The 19284-nt window shown below is 32.8% G+C and overlaps 1 protein-coding gene across 3 annotated transcripts in view; it reads right to left on the minus strand.

Moving 5' to 3' along the window:
• MICU3 (mitochondrial calcium uptake family member 3) overlaps window positions 1-19284 on the minus strand; it is a 107331-nt gene that overhangs the window by 26174 nt on the left and 61873 nt on the right. For 2 of the 3 annotated variants that reach the window (XM_034647541.1, XM_034647540.1), the window contains exons 4-7: window positions 18212-18290; window positions 14320-14367; window positions 11151-11233; window positions 8566-8637 (exon numbers count right to left, since the gene is read on the minus strand). In XM_034647541.1, the coding sequence (XP_034503432.1) occupies window positions 8566-8637; window positions 11151-11233; window positions 14320-14367; window positions 18212-18290 (282 nt within the window). Of the gene's footprint in view, window positions 1-5371; window positions 5411-8565; window positions 8638-11150; window positions 11234-14319; window positions 14368-18211; window positions 18291-19284 lie in introns of all 3 variants that reach the window. The other variant, XM_034647539.1, reaches the window with a different exon arrangement.

Consider the following 19284-nt stretch of genomic DNA (forward strand, 5'->3'; position numbering starts at 1 on the left):
AAGCTGCTAAGAGAGTAGAACTTCAAAGTGCTCATCACAAGAAAAACAATTTGTAACTATCTGAGGTGACAGAGGTCAACTAAACTTAATTATTCTGTGATGTGTACATATATCAAATTTGTTGTACACCTTAAACTGATACAGTGTTTTACATCAATTATATCTCAACACAACTGGGAAAAAATAAGGAGAAAATAAAGATAATTCCAGAAAGATCCTCACTTGAGGTTATACTTTCTGAGATTAAGACTGTAAGAATTAGTAGAGAATGAGATTAAAAAGGAGATTAAGAAATAGAAATATGTAAGTAATTCTAAACTAATTCTGATAGTATATATTTAAGAAATCTAATTTGTGGGATTAAAAAAAAAAAAAGACAAAAAAACCCACACCAAACACCGTATAATCTCAAGTATCCATGCCAGGAGGGGAATGAAAGCCATCAAAGCACTTTAAGACTATTTTTAAGGAAGAGGTAAAGATACGGCCTATCTAATAAGACTTCATTATTTTAAGTATACTTATTATTAACGTTTCAAGAGTAACTAACAAGAAAGAGAAATACAGTGAGTGTCTTTCTAACAGGAAAATAAAAAGAGTAAAAATAAACCTTAGTTAATTCAAAAAGAAAGGTAAGAAAGGAGAAGAGTATATAGAATGGCTAAAATAAATCCAAAGAAATTAATAATCATAGTAATGTAAATTGACTGAATTTGTCACATTAACAAGTAGAAATTATCAAGCCATACAAAAAAGAACCAATAAAATACACCAATTATATGCTTTAAAAAAAGACCTATCAAGATATAAGAACAGAGACTGAAAAAGATACACCAGCCTTCTATTCATGACAGGCCAGTAAGCAGCACCAACCTTCTCATTGAGAATAACTGAAAAGGCTTTTTCAGTTATTTTCAGATGATGCTTTTAAGAAGATACAGCTGTTTTATATTTTGTCCAAAATATAAAACAGCTGTATCTTCTTAAAAGCATCATAAAGACATTATTTGCCCCTGGTACTGTGTTGAGTGATGGTGTAACAGCAACGGTGGACAAAACTGCTGATGCCTCAGCACAGTGACAGCAGGGCACCAAAGACCAAGGTCGTTACAGTCTTCAGGTCCATACACTCACATTAAAAACAATAAAAATCACTTAAGAATGTACTTGCTGAAGAATAAAACTCAGTTTTTTTAAATTAACCTTTGAGCACACACCTTTTTAATATTCAATGTGATGAAACTAGAAGCATGCATAAAGCTCTTCGGTCTTCTGAAGTACAATGGTTGTCTTGAGAAAAAATAGTTGTGCAAGGGTTTGTGCTGCAAAGTGAACTAGTCACTTTTTTCATGAGCTGCCATTTTTACTTGAAAGAACAATGGCTAGAGAAAGTATAGTTATTCAGACATTGGTATTTGGTGGGCATGTTTCTGAAAATGAACCAAGTGAGCCTGTCATTTCAAGGGAAACAACTGATTGTATTTGTTGCCAAAGTAACATACTGCAACAGGCTGAATGCAGAAGCATCTATGAGAAACCAGCTGTTTTTTCTATTAAACCAGAGATTCCCAAAGAATGCGAAATACCACTCTCCGTACTACATTTTTAAAATTATTTTTCATAAACTATGTTTAACTTGTGACTTTTTTTAAATGGATTAATAAATACTTTTAAATGTCTCAGTTTTAATTTCTAATATGGTAAATACAGGTATAACCAACATTTAAAAAGCTCTTTTGGGTCCTCTCTAACTTTTCAATAATGTAAAGGGATCCTGAGAACAGAATGTTTGAGAACTGCTGCTTACAGCAATAAAAGTGAGTGAACCAAGACTGGATACAACAGTGCAGATGAAACTGACAATCATGGCGGCTTATCAAAGAAGAACAGAAAAACTCATTTAATATGATCCTATTCATATGAAGTACAAAAAGGGGTAAAACTAAACTATATTGTTGGGGCACCTGGGTGGCTCAGTCAGTTAAGTGTCTGCCTTCTCCTTGGGTCCTGATCCCAGGGTCCTGGGATGGAGTCCCTCGTCGGGCTCCCTGCTCAGTGGGGAGCCTGTTTCTCCCTCTGCCTTTGCCTCTCCCCCCTGGCTTGTGCTCTCTCACTCATTCTTTCTCTCTCTCAAATAAATAAATAAAATCTTAAAAAAAATAAATAAACTATGTTGTTGAGGATGCATTAAGTAGGTGGTAAAACCACAAAGCAAAGTGAAGAAGTGATTTACGTAAAAGTCATGACTGTGATTACCTTTTGGAGGAGAGGGAGGGATTATGATTAGAAAGACCTAGGAAGGGGCATTTGGGGGCATGGCAATGTTTTATTTATTGATATACATGAGGTTTACTTTTATTATTAATTTTACATTTACATTTTATTTGCAGTAAATTTCTGAACTAAAAAGTGTATTTTAAAAATAAGGGAAAGTTTCATCATTACTAGAGTAAAGAATAGAAAATAAAACTAAACAAAATAATACAAAATATTAACAAAAATAAAGTTGGTATATTTATTTTGACAACTATATTGATTTTTAGGCAAAAAACATTTCTAGAGATCTAAGGATAGTATATAAGAGAAAATTCAATTCACCAAAAATATTAAAGAAATCTATATTCTGATAGCAGGCAATATAAATGCTTCAAAATATATAAAAATTAAAAATAAACAGAATTACAAGTAGAAATTAACAAGTCTATCACTGTAATGTATAATTTAACATATTAATTCACAGATTAGGGTGACAAAAATATTAGTAGAGGTTTAAAATACGTATTAACATGTTTGGTCTTATATATAATACAACTCTGTATCCCAGTTGGAGAATACACATTCTTTTCCAACACAGACATTGTTTTAGTCCATAAAACAAGCCTTGACACATGTTAAAAACTGTATAAAAATTGGCACATTTTCTGACTACAACGGAATTAGGGTAATTAAAATAACCTTTAAAAAAACAAAAAAAATCATATAGGACATTTCAAAGTAAAATATACATGATTTTGCACTATTTATTCTTTTGAATTTTTTATACTTTTTTCATTCCTGTGCCAAGATAATCAAGAGTTGAATATATGAGAAATCTGGAAAGAATCATGGTTGTTTGGAACAGAAAAGGCTATAATGTAACTATTCTTCATGGATATGAAGGAGAATGCTTAACCTTACACTGTAACAAGAAATAATTTGACATAAAACAGGCATAATCTACTGTACGAGTGATTAAATTTTCTAAGAGGCTATTACAGAGGCCACAGAATCTCTCTACAGTCAAAGTCAGGAGAGTCCCTGTCTTTCCTGAAGGAACTTCGTCCTAAAGGTAGAATCTTAGGTTATATTCAGTTCCATGAACTGCACTCACATTAGATACTTTGGCACTCCGAGAGTTGATCTACAGTTTTGGGAACTAGCACATAACTGCCAGTTAATTTATAACATTGTACTAATATATTTGTGTAATACATTTTTGGGTCAACTGAACTTTTTTCTAATTTTCAACAAATTTCTCTTGTTTGCTTGCATTTTTTTTGAAAAGGATCATTCCTTTCTGAGCAAAACATTTTTCTAGTAGAGGAAAAAAAAGTCAGTTTATATAACCAACTAAACCCTAAGGGAGCTGAAAAGTCATGCAATCCATTTAATAAAACTGTGGATAAAAATGACATCAAGTTATATCACTTTAAAGTGTGTATTTTATATTCTTAGATGGAAAAAATGTCTTTAAATAATAAAAATAAAAAATATTACCACAGTAAAATGTAAAATCATATATTTACTTTACTGTTAAATAAGCCAGCATAACATAAACAAAATAGGCAATTTAAATCTGATTCTTAATATCATTCTCTTACTCTCTGAGTGATTGCAATTTCTATATGTAACTTAAACTAGAGCTATGTTAGTACCTGTTTCCTTGTAATGATAGTACTCTGGAATGTATATTTTTAAAAACCACATAATCATCTATGTGAAAATTATTTTGAGTTTAAAGGAAAAATATAAAATGCCACAATTGGAAAAATGGCTCATGCAATGACACATGAGATTAGAAGAATAAGTAAAAAAGTCACAAGTATTATTAACATTTATTAAGTTTCAGAGGGCATATGGCATTATAATCTGTGAGATTTTTGTTTTATACATTCTTATAAATTTTTGAAATGATTAACAGAGGAACATTAAAATTTTTAGGAAAATGGCAGACTTTAATGGGAAACAATAGTGAATTTTGTAGCAAAAATTTAAGTACTTGTAAGTTATCAAAACAATTAGTCAGTCATAAGCGTCCCATGAACTTGGCTTATTCTCCAACCTGTTCTAGTCCATTCCTTGTGACTGAAGCAAGATAGCTTGGGTTTATTTTATGCTAAATCATCCTCCAGTGTATGTTCAAATCTAGAACAGAGTTAATTTTTACTCTATGGAATTTTGATCAACTCTCCAACACAGAAGACAGCACACCTGCTTTAGAGGTGCACACTTATGACGTAACACTTTCAGCAGGGTACTGAGTCAGTATACCTGAATTCAAGGGCTCCTCTCACGGACAGTTTGTATGATTTGAAAGATCCTTCTAAGTGACTTAAGGATCCTTAGAGAAATTAAATGAACTGTGCACGTTTACATTCAAAAGGGGCCACGGCCTTTTTTCAGTTGTTTAGTAGCCTGGGCTAACCAACAAGTTCTGACTTTCCAGGAGAAGGAAAGAAGAAAAAAGCTTAGCATAAGTATATCTGGAAGGTATTTGCAGGAACTCCCAACTTTTTCAAGAAAAGAAGAGTCTGAAAATCATAAACCTCTTTGAGAAATAACATGATACACTGATACAGTAAACATATCAGGTATCATACCAGATTTCTGTATAGACCATAGGCGGTAGGCATCAAAAGTTTTTGAAAAATTTTGCAAAAATACTAATGACTAAGAAAAGTCTATCTATTAATATTCTCTTTATTAGAGTTGAGAAAAGACTGTAACAGATGGAGAAATCTAGTTCTTAAAATACCTGGGTTCTGCAGGAGCATAGCTGAGAATCTGCTCCATAATTTATATTTAACTCTTCAAATACTGCTGAAAAATATAAAATTTTCATTATTTAACCAGAGCTTTTGGTGGTTGTTCACTCAACTTTTCCTTATTTTAATCTAAAGTTAAAGCTATACAACAGCTCTGTATGTAAATTTTAGTCTTCTCATAAATCTAGGAAGGAAATAGAAAATTTTGGCTTGGCTGCACCTTCTTACGTTCAATAAATTCCTAAACATTCTCAATAGCAGATATAGCTGTATATAAAGAAATAACATTATCAAGTATAACAGGTGAGGGCTATTTACATAAAGAACATTTAAAGTATTGTACATACACTATTAGTAGGAGAATGGTATCCATAAAGTTGAAGACGCTGACATAGAGCACAAAGGGCCAAATGAAGTGTCACATTTCAGAATGAACCCAAGTATAGCAAAAGAAAAAAAGAAAAAGACGACAAAATAATCAATTAGGAAGGGCAAATCATTATGCTACATTCTATATAGAGCACACGCACAATACAAGTGGGATAAATGTTAAAGATGAGTAGCAAAGTTTTCAAATCTCATATAATTAAATATTAAATGAATCTGTGCTCATTTCAACCATTTTCATGTTAACTTTCTGATCAACTACTGCTTTGAGTAAAACATTCCTTTGAAGTACAAAGCTTTATTTAGACATGCTTCAGCAATTCTATATGGGTTAGGGGAAAAATCTAGTTACAGCAGCATGGCAGTGGAAATGGTATGAGACCTGCAGTGGAAGCATGTTCTGTTCTTTTTAGTGCTGTGATCTTAGGCAAGTTAATGAACCTCTCTGAGATGCCTTTCTCATCTGTAAATGATATGATACTTACCTGGCAGAAATGTAATGATGACTAAATGGGAGTAACATTTATAATGAATATAGCACCAAGTGTCTCAAGAAATGTTTTGTTCCTTCTTTCCTTCTGAAGCATATACTGTTAAGTGGCTACATGTTTTAGTCATTTAATCCCCATAACAATCACATGTGGTCATTACTACTATTATCCCCATTGTACAAATGAAGAAACTGAGGCACAGGCAGGTTAAGGACCTGTTCAAGGTCACCCAGATAATAAATGACAGAGCTAATATTCAGACTTTGAAAATCTGGCTCCTAAGCCTGAACTATACTGTCCCCTAATGTAATCAATATATTTTCACTATACACTAAATTTCAATGGCTTAAAAACTCAAAATCTCATCAGTTCATATTTGTATTATTTAAATATGTGGCAACAATTAACAATAAGTTACCACTAATCATCATTATTGTTAAACATAGTAACAAATATTTGTAGAGAGTTGTACTGTCTTAGAATGCTGTTTATTTAGTTCAGAGGCTATACTAAAGATTATTTCTGAATTGTTTTAAAGAATACTTTTGATAGCTAAATTATGTAAATAAATTTCAGCAGCACTAATTAAACTCTGTAAGATAAATACCTACGAGGTACCTGTGTGGATCAATGACTCTAGTAAGCGTTTCTTTACATATAAGCAAGTTATATAGTATATTACTTATAAGTTCTTTTTATCTGTTCTTTAAAATAAGTCTCCTTCTCCATATATTTGCTAGAGAATGCTTCACTGACCTGTATGCACATAAAATTATACAATTTAGGGTATGCTGATATAATTAAAGTTTCATAATTCAGACAGACTTTCCCTAATTAATCCAAGTTAATGAGGTTTTACTATATCGCTATTATGAGCTATTTGCATTAAATCAGCATTAACTTTACTTTACCTGGGCTGCAATAAAGCTCAGAGCCAAGCTTTGTGGTGACACTAACTTTTCCCAATGTGGGCTGTCTGCTATCATTTCTCCCTTTCTTCTCTCCCTTTGTTACTTGACTTACATGTTTTAGCAAATGTTAATGATTAAAATAGTATTGTGTTTTTCTTGGAAGATCCACAAGTCCTTTCTGGAAGTAGTATAAAAAACAAATAAAACAGTTAAATTTCTGAAATTAATGTAAACACTGTGTTTCAACTATGCTCAAATTAAAAAAAAATTTCTATCCATTGAAATATGATCTATCACTGAGGTATATCAAAAGATTAATTAACATAGTTCAACCTCCTAAATGATATTTTATTAACAACTTGCCTATCAAGTATAATCTATCAAAATTAAAACAATTGCTTACTCTTTCAATATGTTGTCTACAGAAAATAAAATTTATGAAGGTATTTAATTCTCTAGTGTTACTTGCTAATATTCTAAACAATGGCATTTATGGGGCTAATTCCCATGGGATTTATTGATTATAATTTAAAAAGCATGAGACCTGAATTAGAGAACTTGTAATGCCCCTTTTAATTCCTGGCTAACATTACATCAGCTCTTTGATTTTTTAAAGAGTATCTTCTATAAACTTTGTCTATTAGATTATTGAGGGTGGCTCAACAAATACTGATAATTATATCATAGTCAAATATTCTATGAAATAATAGGAATTTCATATCCTGATAATCTGATTTTATTAATATAAATATAAATACACATTTAATCTATTGGGATTGAATATGGCACCATCTGCTACAGATAATCCATGTTTTTAAAAAACATAATACATATCCTTGTAACAATGAAAATAATAAAAAAATGCTGCAACTCTCCAAAGTTAATTATTCGAATTCCAGGTAGACCAACTAAACTACTGCAAAGGGTCACTAATTTGCAAAGGAAACAGTTATCATTTACATCTCAACAAAACTGTGTTTCTGCTATCTAAGTACCAGATGAAAAAATACGCTATAGAGGGTAAAAGTACAGTTTGGGAGCTGCCCAGCCACAGACTCCAATCTTGGCTTTGACATAATTACAGATAATAAGAGAACTACTGGCAGATGAAATGAGAACATGCATGCAAAGCATCTACTACAGCCCCTAGACAGTAAGATCTCAGAATCTGTTTGTTATTTTTATTATATGAACCTAGGATACTGTCAGACTGAAATATGTGGGATAAAAAAAAAAAGAAAACTGGTAGGAAAATGGAGGGAAATGTTGCTTAACTCTACCTTCAGAATAAGTTGAAAATATTACTCATCCTAGAAGAGCCTATATTTCTAAGACCTCAAAAAAACGTATTATTTCCTTGTTTTTGCTTCAACATCCATATGGCTATCATGCCACTAAATTCACTCACATGTATAATTAAATCTTTGCAATTCACCTTTAAATTTTTTCATGCATAATGATCTGTATTCATCTATTATATGATATACCCTTCAAATCTCATGGATAACAACAATATGGATGAAAATGATATAATGAGTGGGATTATGGACACAGATGTTTAATATCAATATTTGATATAATATTGATACAGATGCATATAAATCTGAAGCAGATTTTTCTACATGAGAACTTTAGAAAGTTTTCCTGAAAGGGACAGCTCCAAAGTTACAGACTTCAATTACTGTTTTTCAACATGAATAAAAAAATTCTCACCTAGAAAACCCACCTTAAACTACTATAAATTATTCTTACCAGCATTGCACGCTTTTCTTCATCTCCTTTTGTTTCTCTCTTTTCATTTTTTTTCCTGAATATCTCTTGAAGCTGAAAGTGATCAAGAATCAAATATCCAGTGAATTTCTGGGTACCTACTTACCACTCTGTGCTAGGTATATTCTAAAAACAAAGAATTAACTTCATCTACCAAGAACATTAAAACTACGACAGATACATTTTCTGATACTGGCAGCCTATGGTTCAGTTAAATGTACAAAATTATAGCTTTTCTTTATCTCAGGGAGTCTGTGACACACAAATAAAAGAGATGAAGCCTGCTGGGGTAGAAAGAACACTGAAGTAGAATTCAGGGACTCTGGGTTTGAGCCCATCTTCTGTCACACACTAACTTTATGATGGTGGACAGGTCACACGTCCCTCACGAGGCTCCAGTTTACTCATATATGAAATGAGGACGCCCTCTAAAGTCCCTTTCAGGTAACTGTACATTGCAGTGGAAGCATGGGCTCTGCGTATAACATCTCTTGGGCAAGTTACTCCAATTATTCGAGGGATTGTTTTCCATATCTGGAAGATGGTGATAACTCCTTACTTTATAGGAATATTCTTTTTCTCCAGCTATTGAGGTACAATCACCAGGTCTCAAAAGAATGCTGTGCAGAGTAAATATTATAGACAGTGACTCAGCACACTGCCTGTGCATAGTAACAAGAGATGTCAGCTGTATTATCAATGGGATTATTTCCTTTTTAAAATTCTATTTCACAAATGGAAGCCTAATCCTACCTCTAACATAGCTTTATGGGGAGGTCACTGTTCATGGCTATGTAACTTGAACAGCTATCTTAACTGTTCATTTCATTTTGTATGGCAATAGTTGAAAGTCAAATAAAATGTATCACCTCCCAAGATATGTAATGACACAAATACAGTACAAAATATGAATGATTTTATAACAAATACATTTATTTTCACACTTTTTCTTAGTGAAAGAAGTTTTTAGCAAGGGTTATTAATAATCAATTTATAAGTAGGCAGGAGAATCATAGGTTTTAGACCTCTGCAAGGAAGTTACAAACAAATAATAAAAACAACAAACAAAAAACATCACTTATGAGGCAGCAGTACAGCCACTGCAAAGAGTAAACCGCAGCAAAGAGTAGAGACCGGAAACAAGTTCTCTGTGAACGTTTTTACCTCCCATCTCCACAAACAGACAATATTCCAAAGGACATCTATACAGACACCTTTCAATGCACTGAGTTCCAAAAGTTATTCTTTTAGTCGATGGGCAACACTTGGCAGTGTTGCCACAGAAACTTTATTTAAAATTATTTAGATTACTAGGCCCATTCTGAAAATCCTAAAATACAGTTTTGTGCTATCATAACAAAACTACATTAAACTAAATCTGTTTATTTTACGGTGTTAGGAACATATGTCTATCTTTTCAGTAAAACTGAAAACTCTCACCTCCCCACCATCCTGAAAAGCACTCGAATGAGGGGTCCTTCACGGTTCCAGGTTCCAAAGATGTGGCTCAGGGACTGTCCCCAGACAAGGGCTATATGGGTGTTAGAGTAAGCCATCTGACAGATCCCAGTAACTAGTCTGCTTGCTTCCTTTTGAACGGCTACTGATTATGACAAGGTATTTTATCTCTTCCCTTTTCTACCACAGAAAAGAATGATTTAATAGTTTCTCTTCCATGTTCCAGCCTCTGAGGAAAATACTAAGCTGTTTAAGAGGTTTTTTGAGAGATTTTTAATGGCATGTTACAAAGGAAAATAGAAAATAAAATCGCTATTTATATGCCATCTCTCCCTTTTCTTTTTAACTAGGAAATATAGGTAAATACAGAATTGAACACAAATGTTAAAGATAGAATTTGTTACTGTAAGGATCTCTACTTCGAAGAAAAAAAACCAGAATAGGCATTTTGCCACATATGCAGATGCAGGATCCATTGGTAAAAAGAAATAGAAATTCTAATTCTGGAAGGGGGAGTGGCAAGATGAGTGAGCAGCTGACGATGTTGCCAAATCGATGCTGCATCAGTCAGATGAGAAAGACTGAGGCAGACAGATACCTAAGAACAATCTTATTCTCCCCACTTTAGATCAGCCCTTGTTCAAAGACAGGAGAAGGGAAAAGCAAAATGGGGACAAGACTGGAATATAAGGCAGACATGAGTGGAAGAGAAAAGCAGAAAGAAAAATCACAGATCCTATCATAAGAAGGAAGGGAAGTTCCCGTGGCAAAGAGTTGTGGCTGGGGGGCTGAAACGATGGGGTCTGAGCATAACTGGGCAAATACCACACCTCTGGACTGCCTGTTATCCACCCAGTGGAAAATATTGGACTCATTTTAAATGTTCAGAATACATGTAAACAACTATAATCATCTTTATATAATGAATACAATTTTTATTTTTATAATATAAAAATTATTTAAAGTACATGACACGATACTTCTTTATTAAATTAAGGTAAAAGCATAAATGTTTTACTCTTCCTTCTACGTTATTCCAAATAATGCAAAAACATAAGAATACAAATGAGCAATATTTATTGCTAAAATGCAGCATATAATATACATACCACCAAAAACTCCTTTTTATCCACCATCTCATTGCCATCAGTGTCAAACATGTTGAAAGCTATTCTAAAACCTGCATGTGGCTCTGCCAGAAAGAACAGAAAAGTACTTGTGAAATGGAAAAATGTTTTTAAAGTATAGCTGCAAATAGTTAAGTATACTCTGTACAAAAATCCTTTCTTTAACCAAGAAATTAAAAGCAGCACATTACTATTAGTGAAATATAACAAAAGCTATATATGTATACACATTTCTGCTTCATGTATTAGCACACTTAGTAACAAAATTGATAATACACTTTAAAAGTATTTGTGTGATACCTGTTGCACAGGAGACAGTAAAATTTAACTACCTGACTTCCAAAAATAAATACTTCTTTCTGTTATCCCATGTTTGTCATTTTAAAAGGGAAATATCATATTATCACATATGTTCAACACTTACAACAAAAGAAAAAAAAATAACACAATGGACGAGTTCTGATTCTTAGGAGAATCAGAATGGAAACCTATGAAAATAAATGTCAAGCACAAGAGATTACATATTTGGGTTTAAACTTGTAGAAGCTTCAAATGCAGAAATATAAAATAAAAGAGACTTGAATAATTCTCAATTTCTCCAAAATACAAGGAACGATTGCTTTTCTGAGAAAGACACACTTTTACACACTAAAAATTGCTTTAATGAACCTTATAATGAGGTTCAACCCCTCTATCCCTTCTAAAGCATAAAGAAGAAAACCTCAACAGAAGAAAACTTGAACACGCCGTTCAAAGAGGAGCTCAGTGCACATGACTTTGAGAAACATCTGACCCTTTCTTTTTTTAAGATTTCATCCATTCATTCATTTTAGGTAGAGCGAGAGCACACATGCACACACACACAGGCACGTGCATGCGTGTGAGGGGTGGAGTGGTAGAGGGGGAGGGAGAGGGAGAATCTCAAGCAGACTCCACACTGAGCGCGGAGCCCGATGTGGGGCTCCATCTCAAGACCATGACATCATGACCTGAGCCAAAATCAAGTCAGTAGCTTAAGGGACTGATCCTATGACCCTTTCTTTTGAGATGACTGGCAAAAAGTTTAAAAAAGTGGCCTCCCACAGATACATTTGGTATTTCCTGTTGTAAAATCTTGAAGCTAGCAGAAGAGAAGATGTAACCCTACTTTCTTGAGCGGTTATAGCTGTCTCTGAAAACAATGAAAATAGAAGCCAGTCTTTCATGCAAGCTCATTTCCGGCATATTGTTTAGGAACTGAAACCTACTTTCATTAGCATTCAGTTGAGAAAGAAAGAAAAAATTACATCATCTCTAATAACCAAGTTTTAAGCTTTAAAATGATCTTGAAAATACAAAATGGAAAGAAGTCCTTACAAGCACTGTTTGGAAGGGAAAGTGAAGTTAAAATAATAAATAGCAAAGAAGAGAGAACCATAGACAGGTAAGGTGGATTCTCGAGCCCACTTCCTGCCAGCTCTGTTTTCACATTTCTCTTGGTTCTAATCTTAAAAACATCCACAAGTTTTCAATTCAAGTTCCCAGAAGTTTCTAAAATAGGTCCTGAACTCCAAAAGAGGATCCACTGCATCCAAAGATCCTAATCTTTCCATGTAAGCAAAACCACCATGGGTTTTTTCCTACACTCTTACCCATATCTTGTCCCATCTCAGCGAGTGGCTTTCCTAACCAGTTCTATTATATTCTTGCCTGTCACTCCGCCGGTTAGGTATTTCAAACTTACAGTTTTGCAACCAAAGCTGTTCTATAGCTAACAATATAACTTTTTCACAAGTCTCCAAGACACTCCTTGGCACTCCTCTAATTTTTGAGTATTCACCATTGACTAGATTTGAATCATAATGGCTCCCAGTCTGGAACAACCTCATATGCTGTATTACTAACTGCACAACACTTCTTGTTCTTCAGCACCAACATTTTAATTTCATTTTGAGTCCAGGAGAAAAAATACAAGAAAAAATAAAGGATGATAATTTTTGAAATTAATATGCACACATGTACATCCCCCAAACCTCCTGTGACAAACTCCAACATAATATCATTCATTACTAAATTCAGAATAACACAATGGCTCTGAATTTTCTAATCATAGAAGTCTAAGAAATTTTATGACTTGTTTCTAATGACAGAGTTTCACCGATAATTTGTATTTCCAGACATCTCCACAAATCCCCACAAACAGGAATCCCTCTATTGATATTCATTTATTCTTTTTTTTCACTTATTCACCAACTAGTTTTTGAGAGGCTACCATGTGCTAGACACTGTTCTTGACACAAAAATGGAAGAAAAGAGAAAATCTTTGCCATCATGGACCTTGCATTCAAGTATGGGGAGGCAGACAAGAACACATAAACCATAAACAAATACTTTCAAATAGTTTTAAGTGCTATGAAGAAAATAAAACATGGGAAAGGTTTAAAAAGGGAGAGGTAAGAGAGGGAGCTACTTTAGGGAGTATAGTCAAGAAGTGTTCATATTTCACATTCAAACAAAACCTGAATAATGTTTATTATCATGAGGATCTTGAAGAAAAAGCACTGATGGCAGAGGGAGCAGAAAGTACAAATTCCTGAAGTGAGAATTCAAGGAACAGAAAAGCCAGGGGGCTGGAGCACAGTGAACGATAGCAGGTAAGTTCCTGCATTAAATGCAATGAAATTTAACTGAAATCATTAGTAAGCCCTTCATACATTTCATAAAAATTGCTGCATATGAGAGGCAGAGAATACAAAGCTGTTTTAGGATGTATGATAGGTATTTTGATATGCTCACTAGTTAGAAGACTCATTCTTTCACATGAGTCTTAAGAAATAAGGTGATTTCAATGAGTGTAGCAGGAAATTTACAAATACTACATGACCTGACCTTTAGGCTTTCATGTAAACCAAAAGGAATGATATATGATATAAAATTTATAATTTATGAGTATTTTATTACTATACCATAGTCCATAAAAACATTTATGTCTTTGACTCTTGATAGTGCTATGCTTAGCATTTGCTGATAACATTTAGACATGAGTTTTGCAAAATAACCATGGATAAACCTAAGGTGATTTTCAATAGTAAGAGAATCTAAGATTTGTTTTCTAAGATTCTGATTTAAAAAGAAAACTGTACCCAAAAGTAGACTTAATGAGTACACTTACTTGTTAAAATACATAAAAGAAAAAGATATTCTGTGTAAGAAATCACACCTAGAAGAAAAATAGTATTAGTAATGCTATATATAAAATATTACTTCATCAAGCAAAATATTGTTCTTACAGTAACAATAAGTAACACTACTAAGGAACTTACCATTTTACAGAACATTCTAAGTATTGTTTTAAACAAGACTAAACTATTAAAAATCATGGCAAAAGAAGCAACAAAATTAATTTTAATTTGTTACATAATGCCTCGGTAAAAACCCATGCAAAATTCCCATTAATGCTCCTAGATATACTGGCAAAGAAAGCAAAATTCTATTGTTTATTTATAACTGTAACTTTAAACTTGTTGCTTGTTTTCAATGGATGAATCTAACATAAATAAAAAGGTGGAAAATGGTTAAACTGTAAAGTACTTAAGTACTTCTTAACTCTCGAAATTTAGACATTCTTGCTTACAAATACAATTTCTATAATTGCATTAAAAAACAAAACTATCACTTTTCTGCATTCATGCTATCATTATTATTCTTGACAAAGTTAATGCTTCTATTAAATGTACTCTTAAGAAGTTTTTGTCTTAATTACATGGCTTACACTTTCTGAATACTGCATCCGGAGCTCTCTTAATCCAAGAATTACAAAGTTTAAAAGGCATTTGTTTGGAGTAAATACAATATATATTCTATTACTCAAATTCTTGCTTTTGGACATAACACCCCAAACTAGAACTAATGCTTAAGTGAGTTTCCAGGTGGATCCTGAGAAAATTAAAATCAGGAGTAAGTCAGTAACACTTCTCCAGATATCAGATAGTCCTAATGTTTAGTAAAAGGTATACAAAAATCCTTAAATAATCAGACTGTGAATCCTGAAAGTCCATTTTACCTGATGTCCTTTGAGGCTACCCTCTTTGTTAGAGAACAAAGAGAAGAGGAGTCACTGTCAGGCAGTTTGTCAGAAGACTTGAAGGGAACTAGCGAGAGGCCCTGAAAGCATTCCCTTCTTTTGTTTATACTACAATATTGTGACCTATAGACAGATAGTTCTGGTTGACTGCCATGAATGTTATGGGAGAAAGATTCTGGAATGGTCAATGTATATAAAAGATACAATACCTAGATTACATAGGGATCCCTCATAGAAAGAAAGAAAAAGAGAAAGAAAAGAAAAGAGAAAAGAAAAGAAAGAGAAAGAAGGAAAGAAGGAAAGAAAAGAAAGAAAGAAAGAAAGAAAGAAAGAAAGAAAGAAAGAAAGAAAGAAAGAAAGAAAGAAAAGAAAAAGGAAAAAAGGGAATGGGATTGGGAAATGGGCTCTTTGTCTCTATAATCCCATCTCACTGACTGTTGTTCTAATTGACCTGGTGGAATACACAAGAGACGTTGGTTGGTATAAAGAAGTTTAATAACTACTATACATCTTTTATTTGATAATTAACTCAAGGTTTCCCTCAGTGAACAATTAACAGTGAGAGTACTAATCATAATTATCATGGTAGGTACTTGTCTGTAGGACCAAATGGTTTTTGAGGTGGTGTAATCCACAGACAAGAACAAAGTGAAACTTATGATATAATTTAATAAAAATGATCAAGGAAAAGAGAAAATACTACTAAACATGAACTGTAGATTCTTAATGCTTTCCAATTATAAAAATGGAAAACTATTAGACTCACCTTTTAATTTATTTTAAGGCACCCAAGATCAAATAATAAAATAAAATAAAAATACATATGCTAGGCATATAGCAATGCTGTGATCTTTAGAAAAAGATGGTAAGAAAGATGTCAAGTAGGTTTCTTTTGAAAATTCAATAAAAAAAGTTATTGGGGGAGTTCCTTAAAAACATTATACTGTTTAGTTCCTATATTATGATACATTATGCAGTTGGCTATTATAACTAAGTCTGAAATACATGTTTTCATAAATGTTGCATATCAATTTTTTTTAAAACTGCGTAACATTTTCTTGCGGGGTAATATTTTAAGCAGATAAAATTCATTTGTAAATTAATCCTCAATAGCTCTCAAGATTTAGCTTTAAAATTCTTTTGCCACTTAGACCTATTTATAAAAAAGCAAGGCTCTCTGTGACATTCTACTTCACCTAACCTAATGGTTCTAAAACTTTTTGCATGGGGCGCCTGGGTGGCACAGCGGTTAAGCGTCTGCCTTCGGCTCAGAGTGTGATCCCGGCGTTATGGGATCGAGCCCCACATCAGGCTCCTCTGCTGTGAGCCTGCTTCTTCCTCTCCCACTCCCCCTGCTTGTGTTCCCTCTCTCGCTGGCTGTCTCTATCTCTGTCAAATAAATAAATAAAATCTTTAAACAAAAATTAAAAATAAAACTTTTTGCATACATGGATTCCTTCGATAATCCAATCACCATGACATAGCTCTGCACTGTCCTACAAGGTAGCCATTGGTCACATGTGGCTACTTAAAGTTAAAACAAATAAAATTAAATACAATAAAAAATTCAGTTTCTCTATTACAGTAGCCACATTTCAAGTGCTTAAAAGCCCACATCTGGCTAGTGGCTACTATGGGAGACAACGCAGAAACAGAACATTTCCATCACTACAGATAATTCTGTGGCATAGCACTGAATAGATCTTTTCTCCCAAAAAACATGCAAATACGCATGTAACATAAAGAAGATTTGGACAAGCCTAAACCTAGGGCTTCCAGATTCAACCCTCTCTTTGACTACAAAGAATTTCCATTTTCCATGCATATATTTTTCTCAGATTATACTTGACCCAATTTGTATTTTCCCAGGAGAGGTATTAAGTAAATATTTTTAAATTGCTAACTTATCTTTCTGAGCTTTGAATTTTCCTGATCCTATCATCCCACCCTAAGATTTGAATGACAATCTTTAAGACAACTTCCAGGAAAAAATTTTTCAGAGCTTTAAAGATACCATGGCCCTGATTTCACAAAGATTTTAAAACCCTAGTTATGAAAAGCCTACAGTAAAAGGTAAGGTGTCTACTCCTTTCAGATTCCATCTGAACCAGTTGGAAGCAATTTGAATTTCTAATTCTACTCAGATAAATACACAGGATTATAATTATCCTTTAAAATATTTGTCTTCATGCTAGAGTATAATTATTTTCAAACTAATATGTTAAAATTGATGAAAATGAAAAAGGTAACTGTCTATATAATTTTTTAAACATTTTTATGTTTTATACTCTTATATTTGAAAATATAAAAAAGTATATTTACAAGAAAAACTCCTTTTTTAAGATTAAAGAGATTTTATTAGTCTTTCTATAAATATGTACAAAAAGTAAGTGTAAAAGAAAAGGAGAATAAAAGCTATATAATTTGAGAGGAAATGTAAAAATTAACAGCTTAGATACATAGATATGGATCATATAGTAGGTTGAAAAGAGGTGGATTTTGCAGCGAGTGTTTTTAAAAGAAACATGTTCAAACTGGGTGACCAAAAGACATATCCAATAAGTTCTTCATATTGATTATTAAATTTTAAAAAAATCTATAATCTCTTAGAAGTAAAATGGAAGGAAGAAAAACAGCTAGAGATCAGTATTTTTGAAAAATGCTTTCTGTAATTAAATATAACCTTCGTTGCTCAGTATGGTTGAAAAATAATTTTTGTAGCCATAAAAGTTCACTTTCTTCTAAAAAATTTGAAAGACATGAATAATATATATAAAAATAAGAAACACTTTTAATTCCGCTACCCAGAAACAATCGTTAATATTTTGGTGTTTTTCTTTTCAGTTTTTTCTCTATGCACACACACATATACACACATATGTAACTGTTATATTATCTTAAGTATAAGGAAAAATATATAGAGAGAGTATAAATTATATAGTGTCCATTTTAAAATGCATAAGTACTAAAGTTAACTTACCTCTTTCTTTAAGATTACGAAAAAGCTTTGATGATCCTTTCCAAACTGGTGGTGTTTCTGAGAGCATTTGATTTAATTCCTATAATATAACATCAATTAATAGGTAAACCACATACTTATAAAATAGATAAAAAATATTTAAATGCCTTATACAAAAAAAAAATACTCTGCTTAAAAGACCTGATAAATGGCTGTATTTTTTCTATTCTATACCTGTGGTTCGTTCAACCACAAAACCCAATATTTCCCCACAGTCCAAATATAAAATAAATCATAAAGAAGCTACATTGAATTCAATTAGAGCTACCAAAAATTTCAGATAAATTTAGCAAGTGGAGGAAGATATTTAAAATAATCAAATAAGATAAAACAGTGAGTTTAAGTTCGGGAACCAGTTAGAAAATGATAGTTTCATGAAAGCGGTAAGTAATGGTGGATTTCCTAACCAAGGTCAGAGATGATGTCCTGGCTTTATATACTGTCTCTTTTCTGTAGCCCTCTTGGATTTAGGGCGCTTTGTGGAGGAAGTAAATGGACAGAGGATCATATTGGGAAAGAATAAAGAATATTTTAGCAGTGACTCAGAGTGCTGACGTCAGACGGAGTTCAGAGGTACTGAGTGATTATGACCACTGTTTCCATTTTTTTTCTAATTTTAACTTATATATTCAGTAAAGAACACAGACATCAATTGCTTAGTCAGCCTTTTTTGTTTGTTTTTAAGTCAAACTACCACAGCAGGTTGGGAGCTATTTTGGAAAATCTAAACATTTGAATCATTGTTCAGATACTAAAGGAATTTTGAATTTATTGTGCATACTGAGTTCAAAATAATTAAGTGAAAATTATATTTTGGTTAATTGTAAAGAAATATTATTAAAGGATTTGATGAGAAAAATTGAAATAATTTGAAATAAAAAAGGTGGTTTGCTAAGTAACACACTGAAAAACACTAGAAACCACTTCTATTTCCAGACCTGATTCTTGCTACTCAACGTGTGGTTCTGCAATGACCTAGGCATAACCGGAAAGCATCTTCAAAAAGCAGAATTTCAGCTCCCATCCCAGACCTA

Source organism: Ailuropoda melanoleuca, chromosome 18, assembly GCF_002007445.2.
Source record: "Ailuropoda melanoleuca isolate Jingjing chromosome 18, ASM200744v2, whole genome shotgun sequence".
Lineage (NCBI taxonomy): Eukaryota > Metazoa > Chordata > Mammalia > Carnivora > Ursidae > Ailuropoda > Ailuropoda melanoleuca.